Consider the following 15,007-nt stretch of genomic DNA (forward strand, 5'->3'; position numbering starts at 1 on the left):
GGGGCTTGGTAGGCAGGAGATATTTGTTCTAATTGATATAAAATAATCGCATCTCAGCTGTGTTTATGGTAAATGGCACAGTCTGGAAACAGAACGGGATCCAGATTCGCGCCCCCACAGCCCCCTCCCAATCTATCTATCTAGACACACACACACACACACACACACACACACACGAGTTTCCATACACGGCTACTCCCCCAACCCCTGAAACAGCCTTTAAATATGTTCCCTCCATGTCGTCAACAGCAAAGATCACTCTAGACAAACATGTCACCTACCATTAAATGTGCATAAAGGTCTGGAAACCTCCCCCCCCCCCGCCCCAGCCCCGCTTTAAACTGATTTCCTACGGGCTTCATCTACAATGTACATCTACCTATGCCTGTATACATATATCTGGACACACAAACACACTATACTGCCTCCTCGATATTTCCTAGCTCGCCTTCATTCATATTTATGCAGCTATTAAATATTGGATCAAAGGGGGAATGCTAACGCAGCTCGGTTGTATTTTTAGTGAAAGCGCCTTAAAATAGGGTGTTTTGTAAATTGCAAGTGTCATAAGATTCCAAGTGTAATCTCCCAGCCCCCCACCGTACACCCTCCCCCCGAAAATAATAATAAGGCTGCAGATTGTAGAAGGATTTGAGTCTGCAGCCAGAGAGAACGGGATTAGGGCGAGAGCACTGGAAGTTAAATTGTGCTGCATATAAAAATATGGGCGGATTGGTCTCTAGATGAGAGCTTGGTACCACCTTCCTTTCTAAAATAAAATCTCTCTGGCATGAAGTCACAGCCTCTTTCACATCCGGTTTACCCTGGGACGTATTACTACTGTCTTGGTAAAGAGAAAGCTTTTGTTGTGTAGCTGCGGTCTGAATACTGGGGAAAGAAATTTGGGTGTTAAATCTCTCACACCGAAGCACCGGCAGAATCCATGATGGCTGAGACCGAATGACTGAGAAGCGGAGCCGGGGAAAGCAGCATAGCCTCAGCCGCTCTGAAGGCTCCTTACCTTCCAGCAGCCTTGATTTCTTGAGCGATTTTCTCTGGCAGACTTTTTCAGGAATTCTGCGAACCTGTGCCCAGAGGGGCTCTAGGTAAGAACTGCTTATTTATCGCTAACAGACCATAGATCGCTGGGGTTTTTCTGGAATCACATCCAAGTATATAGGTGACCAATTTTTTTCCCCCTAGCAGGTACATTTCAATTCCCCCCCCCATTCTTCCCCCACCCCCTAACCCCAGGTTGAGAATCCGCAGCGATCGGTGGGCATTTTTACATGAACAGATCTGAAAATAGTCCCTTAGAAAAAACATTTTTCGGGGGCTTGGGTGGGGGGATGACTTTTTCTGGGAGAGGTGGGGAAAATACAAAAGTTGAAATGCAGGAAGGAAAACATGTCTAGATCTGAGCCTCAGAAAAAGGCAAATCTCTCACCATGGATCAAGAAAGGCATTAAAATGCATCTTTTCCAATGGACGCTACTAAAATGATCAGAGATGTGTGGGTCTTTCTCCCATTTTGAATAGGAAAACTGAAGAATATTTAAAATAATGTCTGGAGTGGGGGTGGGCAGGTGAGGTTGGGGGAACTGGAATTGCCTAATGCTCTTTTAAACTGTATGTTTGCATTTGCTTTTTTAGGCTGATAGAAACTTTACTTTTCCAGCAATTATAATGTCTCTATGGTTTTATTTAAGGGGGGTGGTTGGGGAGCCCATCTGATCACAGAAGATAGTTGAGATTGATTCATTTTTGTTACACTGAGGAACCTTTTGCAAAAACAAAAGTTAACAGTAATAGGAGATGGTGATTTTGAGACTACAGATATTATCTTTATTATTATAGGGAGACATGATAACAGTGAAATTTAAAACGACTACCTCTATGGTTGATTTCCTGTTACATCCAACTCACCTGTATCACATCCACCTAGATTAGCTCAAACCCACTGATTGTTTACCTTCTGATCATTTCACTATAAACACGTTAATTGTATTTCATTGCTCATCTGATGCTCTGTAATGGTATTTTATTGATTTAGATTGTCCCTGAGAGTGTGCAATGGATTGGGGTAGAATTATTTAAAGGTACAACAACAGGAACATATAGAGTGCTTCATTTTCTCAGATTTTTTAAATATTCCAATTCATTCCTCATTTTGACTCTTAGGGGAAAATAGAGGTTTTAGATTTTTGATTTTTTTAAATTGATGAACGCTGGAAAGTCACTGGATTCCAGCACACAAAAATATAGAGAGAGACCTGCAGCAGCGTCTAGCCAGCCACTTGAATGTTGAACATTGATTCCACAAATACCAGTGAAGTTTGTTTTTAAGCTTACTGGGGGGGAAAATATGTAGGGTCTGCTCACTTTTTACTTTAATTACAATCTGTTTGCATTAAATCATAGGATAATAAATAAATAAATCAGGAGCCATTTGGAGAGGCATGAAAAAAGACTCTTTACGCAGAAACATTTCCTAGTGTCAGCCAGTGAGAATGGCTAGAGATTTAGAAGACGGTATGTAGGCATTTAGCACATGGTTTGATTAATAAAGTGTGTCCTTTAGCCTGACGGAAGTATTAGTGTGCATACTTAGCAGCAGATCGCAGAATGAGACTCCAAACATTACACTAGTTACACAATGATGCTTCAGTAAACAAGAGACTAGAAACAGGAATGTCTTTGAAGAAAGTTGTTTCCACAATACTCAGGTAAAGCACTTATAACCAGGGAAACTGCTCCACTCAGTCACTAGCAGAGATCCTAACTAACACATCTGCACTCAAGCAGGTAAAAAAAAGAGCAAGCAACAAGCGATTATATTTGGTTATTCGCAGATATCATGAAAAACCTCGACATTGTTAACACAGGAGGATACTGAACAGTGGCCTTTTAAACCTATTCTGGGGCCAAGCACTTTAATTCAGTAATCCATTTTTTTTTAAAGTTGAAAAGTAATATAATCAAGATTAAAAACCAATGGCCATGTATGTGTAAATAAACAGTAATATTTCCAAGTCCAGAAAAGGAAGGCAAAGAGGTGAATGGATGGGACATCATTTTTGTTTTTACTCTGAATGATGTGCCATAGCACTGTGAGGTCATTGACTGACATCAGATTATTTAGCTAAAGTTACTAGAGTCCTGTTGTGTTTTCCCAAATGACTGTTTTAATGCAAGGGTTGTTGATTGTTATTTATTTTCCTTTCCAGCTTTCAGAGCCATCATGAAGAGCATTCTAGCACTTTGTGACTGTCTTTGGGCCTGGACCCTGCTTTTGAATACACTGACTGGAAGAAGGTGGGGAAAAATATTTTAAAAGTTTTTTGTTTGTTTTTTTTAATAAAAAAAGACATTTGGAACCTTTACTTTGTTATAAAGGCATAAGAAACAACTATCACATGCACTGGGCTCTACTAAGTGTATTGGAGGAAGTTAATCCTTGTTCAAATCCCAGCTAAATCTAAATAATGAAGAGTGAAAGTAAACTACAATTTGTTTACTTAACATCTTTATGCTAAGATTAAGAAAGTCTTCAGCAGAAACTATTTGAACCATATTCAAGCTAAATTATCAATTAAATACATATAAAATAATATATTGTCCCTTCTACTCAAAGATAAAGATTATGAGAGTTTATTCTATATTTCAATTGTGACTGTGAATCAAATAGAAAGGAAAGTGTAATTAAGGCATTTTATTTCAGTATTCTGGGCCAAATCCTGCTTTCACTGAAATCAGTGGCAAAACTCCCATTGGATTCTGGATTGGGTCCTAATTTGTTAATAAAACTGTTTTGTTCTTGCAAATCCTTAGTCATTAAAGTAGTTCTTCCTCATGAAACTGGCCCTTGCTGAGTGGTGAAGAAGGCTTACATGCCTAAGAATTTGCAGGATCAGGCCCCACCACAGAACCTTGGGTTTGAAAGTACATGCTGTTTAATCTATCTGTTAAAAAAAAACTTTGTGGAGAGTTAGCATTAGGGCTAGTACCATTCATGATCATACAATTATCTTATTTGATTACTAAACCTATGGGCTAAACTTGAATATACTTGAAAAGGAAAGTATAATCCAAAATTCACTGGAGGGGGGATCTCAAATATATATTTTATTGTATTTTAAAACATTAACATCCTATCTATAATCCTACGTAATGAATAAAGGTCATTATATTTTTCCACTGTCAATGATAAGCCTTAGAAAATATTTTGTACACACCTTTCTATGTCTTCTTTTACGTCTTTTATTCAGCAGCTCTAGAGAAATTTATCTCATGACCAACCAGAAAAGCTTAGATAGATACAAGAGGATAAAAAGGTCTATTTTGCATGAGTGTTTCTTCTAAAAAATAGAGATGTAAACAGTGTACGTATACAGTTTAACATACGTTTTGAACAAACAAGAAAGATTAAAAAAAAACTTGTTGAAAAATCTGTCTAAAAAGTGAGAATTTAAAGTATTCTTTGGGTATTTAATTTTGTTTTTTCATTTGCTAGTGTATTTTGGGAAATTATGTTTCACTGGAAATATATTGTGTATATTCTAAAGTAAGAATTAAAATTCATTTGACTGCTTTTGAAAAATTATATGAAGTGTCACTATTATAATGACCTGTAGATGGAGTTAGTGTATAGTGTTTTATTGTACAGTGGTGTAATATGAAACCACAGTCAGATACAGTAACTTTGATATGTTTCTTGAAAATATACACACCCCACATTAAATATATCTGTTTATGAAGTCATTTTATCCAAAGCAACGTCACTGGCCTTTAATTCTAGTTTTTTGTTAAATCCTTGGCAAGTATAGTATTCTAATTAAATAAAATTTCTCTTATGTGGAAAGGTTACAGGTTTTCAATCAGATGGTTCCGTTCACAGAAAATAAAAATCAATGTTGGAGCTATTTTACCAAGAATGGTTTCCTGAGTTTGGATAATTTACAGTGGAAAAAATCACTGTTACTTGGAATTGATAATGTATTGTCTGTTACACTTGTGCAAATTGCTCATGTTATGCTGATATGTCGGTTAATTAAAACCAAAACACCACCCAACACATTTGCTTTTGGAAAAATAATGTGAAGAATAGATAAATGTACTTAAAATTCCACACCCAGAAATACAATTAATGACATAATTATGTTTTATCACATCCTCTCAGATTACATTGCCATTTGTCCATCACTCTTTCCCCTCCTTTACCCCAGGGATACACATTTATTTATTCTCATCAACCTTACAAAAGTGTACTTTCTTCTACCTTAATCTTGATGACCTTCTGCTCTCCTTGAGATATGCACAGCAGTTTGTTTACTGACAACGAGTGTTTATATAGAATTTAATCCAGAGAAGAGTCCTGTACCACAGCTCTATGTAATGCATTTGGGAATGGATCCTTTAAAATATAATGCATATGGGGGAAAAGTGTAATACACCAGCGTAATTTGTTAAATAACATGTAAGTAATATCTGAAAAGATGTCTGAAAATATTTACATCTGTGACTTATAATTTAAAATTATCAATTTAAAAAGGAACCCCATCATACTAGAAATATTTTATGTTTATGGTAGCTGAAAGGAAACATGCTAGAATTTATTAATAATTTTTCATTAGGAAAGGTATTTGTCATTTTATTCTATTAATTAAAAACAGAACAGTAGATATCTTTGTTTAAACATTCCTACTAATAAAAGGAACATATGGCCCTCCAAACAATACATTAAATAAAATGGTGGTTAAAACCCTGTGAATATAGGTTCTGTTAGTTGTTTGAATCTGTAGTTTCCTTTATTCAAAACCTCTTTGGAAATTAACATAATAGTGATTTTTCTGTCCCATGGAACAGGTCATGCAAACAGATTCTTTCCTCCCCAACCCCCATTTTTATGTATGTGGGATGTACAAACAAGACTAAATTGATGAGGTTAAAAGAAATAATAGGGTTTTTTTATAATTTCATCTTTTACATAACCATGACTTCCTTATAAAACAATCCAGGCTGGTTAGAACAACTAGGGCTGGCAGAATGCTGACCCCCTTTACTAATGTTCATATAGGAAACATGCTGGCCAAGAGTGTAATAGTTTTCAGCAAGATGATATCACCCTACAAAAGGTGTTCTGCATCATATTGGTTACCTGAATCAGTAATAATATATGTGACAAAATTGTGTACTGGAAAGCAATTTGGGTTCAAGGGCCAAATTCCACTGGGTGGACACATGCTTAATGGGAGTTTCCCATGGTAATGGATGGAGTAAGGATTACAAGATTTGGTTTCAAGGCAACCATAATAGATGATTAAGGAGAATTAGCCATGACCTGTATTTGGCAAGGACTTTAGGTAGTTAAGAGACTGATTCTGATCTCATTTACACCTGTTTAATACCACATTAACTCCATTGACTAGAATAGGCTTCATCCTGATGTACACCAGTTTAAGTGAGAATACAGTAATCAAGTTCAAAGACTTTGATTCTGCCATTCTTATTCAGACAAAACTTTCCACTGACTTCAGTGGGACTTCTGCCAGAATTAGGACTAAAGCACTAGGAAACTGGGAGGGAAGGTTTACAGAGAAAGGTTTCCTTGTCGACACATAGCTTGATTACGCACTTGCATGGAATAATTGTAGTTGTTCTTCTTATATAAATCTGCTAATGGAAAAAGGAAAGCAAAAATGTACCAGCATAAGAAAGAGATAAATATGTATGTCTGTTAACAACAATTTCATCATATTTTGTTCTGGCTCCGATCCAATAGTAAGTTCCGCACAGATGTCAGTTGGACTGCACGCATGTTTAGGAAGGACACATCTCTGTATTTTTAAATTTTCTCTTTATTTTAGCAAATATTATCAGTATTGAAATTCCATTCAGTCTTAATTTATTATATATTTCTTTTCAGCTGAGCCCTTGATAACCATTATAAATCTAACACATTCTAATTTGCTGATAAATACAAATGTCATTGTGGAATATAAACTGAAAAATTATAGCCATTAATGAATAATGAAGTAAGAAATAAAGGACCCAAGTTTCACGTGGTTTCTATTTGTAAAAATGAACTGGCGTTGACCTAAGCTTTTATTGCAAATGTGTTCTTTAAAAAGAAAATGTTTAAGAGAAAGGACCACATAATGCACTACAATCTGGTATTATGGAAGAGATTTTGTCTCCATAAATCAGTATAAGCAAGATGAAGCAGATTTTGTAGGGGTTTTGTAGATTTTGTTTTGTAGGGTTACTGGTAAATTGATGATTTATCATGTTAACTGCTCTCTGATTTCAGCTATGGACAAACTTCATTACAAGATGAAATTAAAGACAATACTACAGTGTTTACCAGAATACTGGATCGTCTGCTGGATGGTTATGATAACCGGCTAAGACCAGGATTGGGAGGTGTGTGATATTGTCATTTTGAAGGTTGCCCCTTAGAGCAAAATTAAGTTTAAAGTGATTGTTTTTACATTCATATTTGTTTTGTATGTTTATGCAACAATTTTGATATACAAGGCATTTTAGTAAAACATCCATCTGTATACACTCACACATACACACCTTTTAAATTATGACAAAATCTGTGGTTCTCAGTTCAACAAAACATTCCCTGAGTTTAGCATAAATGAGAAACAAAAAATTTGGCCCAGGACTTGACTAACTTCAGTGGGCTATAGATCAGGCCATAAAAGCCTGATCTCTTAAAACAAACAAAGAAACTCCCATTGATTTCGGTCATAACAGAATATGACCCCAAGGGCTAGATTCTGCCACCCATACTTATACAAATGTCTCAGTAAAGTTTATAGGGTTTTGGCTAGGTAAGGGTATCAAGATTTGGCCCACCAGTCTTTGTATTTACACAATGCCTATTACTTTTTCAGTTTAATGATCCAAGAGTTAAACTGCCATCCTTTCTTGTATAACAGTGGTGTTAAGACTCTACATTTTTCTTTAGCAGGAAATACACTGTACCTAGAATCCACAAACAGAATAGGAAATCTGCATTCAAATTGATACTTGTTCCTGTTCTGCTATAACACACTGATCCATCATTCGGTCTTATATGATGGCTTTCCAAGGAAAAGGTTCTAAATGTACAGACATAAACTTGTTCTTTGCAATGATTTTGAACTGATGATCTTTGAGATGCCACAATTTGTTTTCCTTTCCACTCTCCAGGAAAAATATACCATTTAACTTGTTTCCCCTCATCTATTAGTTTCCAATAGAGTTCCAAACAGAAGTATTTATTGTAAGAACATTTTTCTATAAAAAAGAATGAATATATTATCCACTAACCATGCAAAAAGAATCAGATATAAACAAGTAATTGCATTCAGTTTGTGCCTGTTAATTCTTCTGTTTTACCACAGTCCTTGAACAATGGGTCAAATTCATTGACTTCAGGGATGATTATCTTCAAACTTCAAGAACCACAGAAAGGAATGTATTGTTCTATATTAAGGATTTCAAATGTAATTTTGAAGCTAATAGGCAACAAAACAAGTAATCACTTTGTCCACTTGATGTACTAACATTTTGCCTGCTTTCATGTAAATCCTTGGATTAGTCTAGAAATAAATATTCCTTTATCCTTGACTAATACCACTTTAGATTTCAGTCAACTGCTATAGTAACTGCATATACCATAGCAGGCAATGAGAAAGGGAATATATCATAAAACCTGATATCAGATGATCCCCCCTCACCAATACAAATATTTGTGCAAATTCTTACTTGATTTTTGCACCTACCATGAGTTACTTTAAAATTTTCTAGAATATGAACATAAATTGATACAGGGAAAGAAAAAAGAAATACACTCCTTTTCTTTGTTGAAATTGTTAATGGGATAAGATAATCTTATAATAATTTATTTTAAATGCAATTTGTCAGAGGGTGAAACAACCAGATATTGCTAGTGGGTGAACCCTAGTTTGTTTGTGTACGTAGGTCTATATCCTCCAGTCCTGTTTGGAAACAATGCCAGTGACTACGGGCCTAATGGCATGAACAACTATGGGATGATCATTCCAGTGTAACTGGAGTCTTCCACTGGTATAGAGTCAGTATAGTACCTCCTACACCAGCTGCTAGTCCCCAGCTACTATATTAGCTCCTCTGAGTCATTCACAGCTGGGTTGAGTTTGAACAGACCTGAGTTTTCTCCAGCTTACACTGAGAGACCAGCCTGGCACAGAGCTGGCCTAGGATTCAGGTAGCACAAAACTAGCCAAGGATTTGGGCTATAGTATTTATTTATTTTGATGATGTAATATTTTTTAGTTGCGTGAATATCTTAACATCTCTACTCAAATGTATTTCTGAGAATGACTGAAGAATCCTGAAGACTATAATAAAGAAAAAACATAAGAACATAAGAATGGCCATACTGGGTCAGACCAAATGTCCATCTAGCCAAGTATCCTGTCTTCTGACAGTGGCCAATGCCAGGTGCCCCAGAGGGAATGAACAGAACAGGTAATCATCAAGTGATCCATCCCTTGTCTCTCATTCCCAGCTTCTGGCAAACAGAGGCTAGGGACATCATCCCTGCCCATCCTGGCTAATAGCCATTGATAGACCTATCCTCCATGAATTTATCTAGTTCTTTTTTGAACCCTGTTAAAGTCTTGGCCTTCACAGCATCCTCTGGCAAGGAGTTCCACAGGTTGACTGTGCGTTGTTTGAAAACATCTTTAAATAAGTCCAAAATATACTATAATTGTGGGCAATAAGTTGTATGTTTCAAGCAAAAAGTAATACAGTAATATCTTCCACTGCACTGCATATTCATCGGGGAGCTAGGATAAAGACTGGAGCACTGGCATGATGTGAGCGGTAGAGCTGCTGGATTTTGTACCAGTTAGAGTTTTTTTCAGTATGTGTGGCTTCATTCCTAAGTCCCACCTTGTGTTGGAAACTTTCCTTTATTCAATCTTCTTCTGGGATCTCCCTTTCATGGAAAACCTAAACAGCACATATGCTGATTTAATGTAGGATATGGAGATTATAATTGACAACCTTGGTAAGGCCACACATAAAGTAGAGTGTACAGCTTTGAGCACTTTGACATTTTAAAAAAGGTTGATAAGTTAGAAAGAATTAAAAATATTGGAGCAGATGACCCACGAAGTTAAATCACGGTAGCCAAATATGCACATAATAGAAAAAAATGGCAACATGGATATGATTTCTAAAAAGCAGCTCTACATTTTGCACTTGCAATTTCCAGGTTGTAAATAATTGTGGTACAAAATGAAGAGAGAGAAGGTGGGTGAGTTAATATCTTTTATTGGACCTATTTCTGTGGGTGACAGAGACAAGCTTTCGAGCCACACAATCATTTAGATGTCTGCCTCTCTGACATCTACAGTAAATAGCAGCTGTTTTATGTCAACAAACTTGGACATAAAACTACATTTGCAGTTATTTGTGCCTGGAAAAAACTGCAAACACAAAAGGAAGGTCAGGGGAGACTACATTCAAGATCAGCCTAGTGAATGTCTATAAGTATATGAGGGGTAATAATTTATTGGAAGTGATGGGGCAAGGAATTGCATGGAGAAGTAACAGACTGGAAAAGGGAAAATCAACTTAGACATCAGGAAAAAAATTAAGATGGAAATCAGTAAGATAATAGAATCATTTACTAAGAGAACTAGCTGAGCCCCATCACTAAACATGTTCAGAAGCAGACTAAATACAACAAATTGGTTCCTATGATCCTTTCACCTGCATGGTGTAAAACAGATCAAAGGTACACAGATAGCAATGGAAGGGAGGCAACATATGGACTGGAAGTGAAGCCTTGCCCTTAAGTGCCCAGTAACCCATCTGCCTGACCAATAAATTTTTTAGGTTCTGTGGTAATTTGAGTGGAGTGGATAACTGTCTGTGGGGATAGAGACAGGGAGTAGCTGCTTTAAGTGCCACTAGAGAAACCTCAGATTTTCCAGGAGGAATGAATGGTCCATTAATTTCTGATCTGGGGCTACTGAACACGGAGGCTGAGGCTGTGGACAGTTGACAGTTTTGGACTGGGCAGCAAGGCCACAGACTGGGCTGTGCCAGTAGTGGAAAGGGGAGACTAGGTTGGTATGCAGAGGGCCAGGCATTCTTCACAGATGCCCTGAGATCTATAGGGTGAGACCACATTCACCTATAGGGTTTTAGGCTGCTCCTTCCACGCATGCGTGCATTCTTCCCTGCCGCTTGACGGATTCACTGGGCTCTGTGACATTTCAGCCTGGCACAATTGTAAAAGTAACATGTCCCCTTCATAAGGTCTTCCATGGAAGAAGACATTAGTGGATGGTACAAAACAATCTTGCAGAAGTATGGGAAGAAGAAGAGTGGGTTTGACTGGAAGATCTAGCCTGATATCCCTTATGGAGTCCGATCTTTGTAGTTATTGCTCAAACATATATTAGAGATCCCATGTGGGTTACTGTTGCTCGAGTTCTATTCTATCCTTACTTTAGTCTACACTTCATTATGTAGCAAAATTATTTTGTATTTGTTTCATGCAATGGGTAAAAGTTATTTTGTTGATTACTGTTTTGAGGCTCTAGTAAGAGTTATTGGGTCTAGATTATATGCTTGAGCTTCCTGAACACTAGCTAGGTATAATTACTGTAAAACCATATATGTGGACATGGATACTGCAAAGCATTCTGTGACTCTGAGAGCTCCCCTATCCCAGAACAAATTATTTTCACAATGTACATGATGTCTAGAGTATAAGCAATGACAATAAACTTTCCAAATACAGTTTGATAATAATGTTGTCAGTAAATATTCACGTTAGAGATCAGGGCAACCTATGTAATTGGATCTGAACTCACCCACAGTTTTGGTTTAGGCCATATCTGAGTGTGAAACTGTGGTCTCGATCCATAGATGTAAAGGCCAGAAGCGACCAGTGTGATCGTCTAGTCCAGTGGTGGGCAATCTGCTGCGGGCCACTAGACAGTTTGTTTACACTTGCATGGCCACCCGCAGCTCCCAGTGGCTGCAGTTCGCCGTTCCCAGCCAATCGGAACTGCGGGAAGCGGCGACCAGCACGTCCCTGTGGCCCACTCTTACTCATATTGAGAAGTCCAATTAAAATTATTTGGTGCCACTAAACGTGAATAAGGGTGGAAGAATCCATTCCTCTGATCCTGCCATTGTCTATATCTTTCAATAAAAAAAATGCTGAGAATTATTCTGATCCTTGTCCTTCCCTATGTCCGAAAAATGCCTCAATGGGTTTGATGATCTATCAATGCTTTATATTTTGGTCTAAGTCACAACCTTGGCATGCAATGTGCCAAGGATTTGTTTGGAAGCTGTTAATTAATCTTCCACTTCTTGAGAATAATCTTGCAATCATTCATTCTCTAGTGAATTGCGAAGTTATATTGCTGTTAAAAATATCAGTTACATAATTCTCCAAGGAAGTGCGACATTTTCTGTGTATGCGTGTAACACAGTAGGCTTACTTCCTGTTTGCACAATGTTCATTTTTCATTTATTTCTCTATTTATGAGCCTATCATAAGCCCAGAAAGTAACGAAAGTCCTGATAAGCTAAAACAAAGTATTTTACTTCCATATCTGTTTGTATTTGAGCCAGAAACTTACTTTACTCATTACTTTTAGGTTTTACATTGGTTTCATCTCAATATCATTAGTAAAACAGCTGTTCCAGTTGCAGTTATGTTATACTGGATGATGTTTGTTTATATCTTCTGGGCCACATCCTCAGCTAGTGTACACTAGTTTACATCTGGTGAGGTTCTGGTCCAATGTCTATTTACATGTGTTCTGCCATCAGGCAGAGGCCCTTTTGAGTGTTCTGATATCTAAGACCAGCACTGAAATGTACAGCATATAATGAATTACAGTTGGTTTTAATAGTTTGCTGAGCAATAATCATCTGAGCCCTAACTCTCTGGTGTCTTAATTTTCTTTTGGACGGTTCCCTTGGTGTAAATGTAATTTTAATCCAGTGAGTCAAATCCTTGAAGATTCCCTTTTGTAATGGCATCCTCACATGGATTAGAGCTAGCATAACAGTTCCTTCACTACCTCATCCCACTTCCTGGAAGTAGGGGTTATGGTCAGGACACTGGGGCATGTCAGAATATCTTTATAGACATTTGATCTATAGAATAGTTTGCGGCCAACAACTAAAGGTATTATAATGCTGGGAACCTTTTCAGTGATGTTTTAATGCATAATGTGGAATCTGAATCTTCTTTTGCTGCCGGCTGTTTTATCTTCAGCTCATAAACTTTATTTGGTAAGAGGTAGAGGCTGGAAGTGGGAACAGTCCCCATCCAAGTTGAATATGTCTTGTAATAACCATGTACTTCTTCCAGTGGTTGAGGTTAAGTTAACCACTGTGCACTTCTTTAAGATTAATCCAAAAGCCAATTAGAGTCAAGGGAGTCCTTAAATTTATTTAAGACAATTAAATTGCTTGCAGACCATGTTGATAAGGGCACAAATCCATTACACTGGGTGGTTAATGAGGACATTTCACCATCCAAATGCTTTTGTCAATGGAGTCACTGTAGTATTTACATGTTACTCAGTCCTGATTATAAAAGTCTTAGAATTCAAAAGACATAAGGAAATTAATCTACAGCTGTAATATTATGCTTTGTGTGACTAAGAATAGCACATGGAAATTTCAGTCTTTAATTTCTTTAAAGAAATGTTTGAGATTGACTTTTCTGCTATTTAAATTCTCTGCTGACTTCCTAAAAAGATGCAATAACATTGTTTGTTACATTAGCTGTGATGATGTATTACATCACAACTAATATTACATTTTGATAATTAACCACTAAAAATGTGTGGCTATTTTAAAATAAGATTTTAAATATTTAGAAGTTTTAGATATTTTCAATTAATATAAATAAAATTAACGTGCACAACTATTGCTTTCTCTTCATAACTTTTGGTTTCGTGTATACACATTTTGTGCTTTGTTAATGCTACTGGTTTTATTGTTGAACATGAGTTTATTTTTGCTACTGTCCTATCCCAGGTGCAATAAATTACGTTTATTAAAGAGTTAGTCTACCAGAGTTCAACAAAATGAAATCCGTTTGAACTCGAAGAGCGGTCTCTTAAATCAATAATTTCTCTATTATATTGTTTTACAACTTTGAAGGAATATGTGTATAATGTAAAATGTATGTGATATCTATATAAAATGTTACAATGTGTCAATGAACAGGATGTGGGTGGCCAGCTCAGCGGTTAGAGCAAGAGTCAGCGTTCAGGAATTGGTGCCAAGGGTTAGGATCAGGTTACCTGGGTCCTAAGCTGGGGCAGGAACTATTGCAACCATGGGCACATGCTTTGAGCAGCTGCTCAACTGTTGCTGCTGCTGGGCTTAAGGGCCGGTCTGCCGACTCTTCAATCAATCAGACTGTGTAGCCAATCAGGCAGTCTACTACAGGCCAGCTGCACTTGTTAGGTTGCCCAGAGATTGCCTCTGCTGCAGGCCCTGATTCCTGACACAAAGCCCTGTGACAAATGTCCTTTATCATGGACCTTTGATTACCTCTCTTGCTCTGTGTCTAATTAATCTATTTTCTCTGGGACTACTTCTAATATTCCAGGCCTCTCAACAACTGACATTTTACAACTGTCATTTTATTTGAAATCTGAAAATGTATTCTTCCTTCTTCTACATTTGGAAATTGCCCCCAAAACTCATTGGCTGGAGGTCAAGGATAGGCAATATTTAGAACTTAATATAGATTCATAGTTTCCAAGGCAGAAAGGGACCGTTGCGATCATCTCATCTGACTTCCTGTACAGCACAGTCCATAGAATTTCCCCAAAATAATTCCTAGAGCATAACTTTTAGAAAAAACATCCAATCTTAATTTAAACATTGCCAGAGATGGAGACTCTACTAGACACACACAGACACAGACACACACACAGTTTACGTAAATTTTAGAGGTTTCTAAGTTATT

The 15,007-nt window shown here is 37.1% G+C and overlaps 1 protein-coding gene across 1 annotated transcript in view; it reads left to right on the forward strand.

The window, feature by feature from the left end:
* The first annotated feature begins 651 nt into the window (after positions 1 to 651).
* Positions 652 to 15,007, forward strand: part of GABRA1 (gamma-aminobutyric acid type A receptor subunit alpha1) — a 56,338-nt gene continuing 41,982 nt past the window's right edge. The window contains exons 1-3 of the mRNA XM_074960642.1: positions 652 to 1,106; positions 3,228 to 3,315; positions 7,310 to 7,422. Coding sequence (XP_074816743.1) covers positions 3,242 to 3,315; positions 7,310 to 7,422 — 187 coding nt within the window. The 5' untranslated portion in view covers positions 652 to 1,106; positions 3,228 to 3,241. The remainder of the gene's footprint in view (positions 1,107 to 3,227; positions 3,316 to 7,309; positions 7,423 to 15,007) is intronic.

This window comes from Natator depressus, chromosome 8 (assembly GCF_965152275.1).
Source record: "Natator depressus isolate rNatDep1 chromosome 8, rNatDep2.hap1, whole genome shotgun sequence".
NCBI classification, from domain to species: domain Eukaryota; kingdom Metazoa; phylum Chordata; order Testudines; family Cheloniidae; genus Natator; species Natator depressus.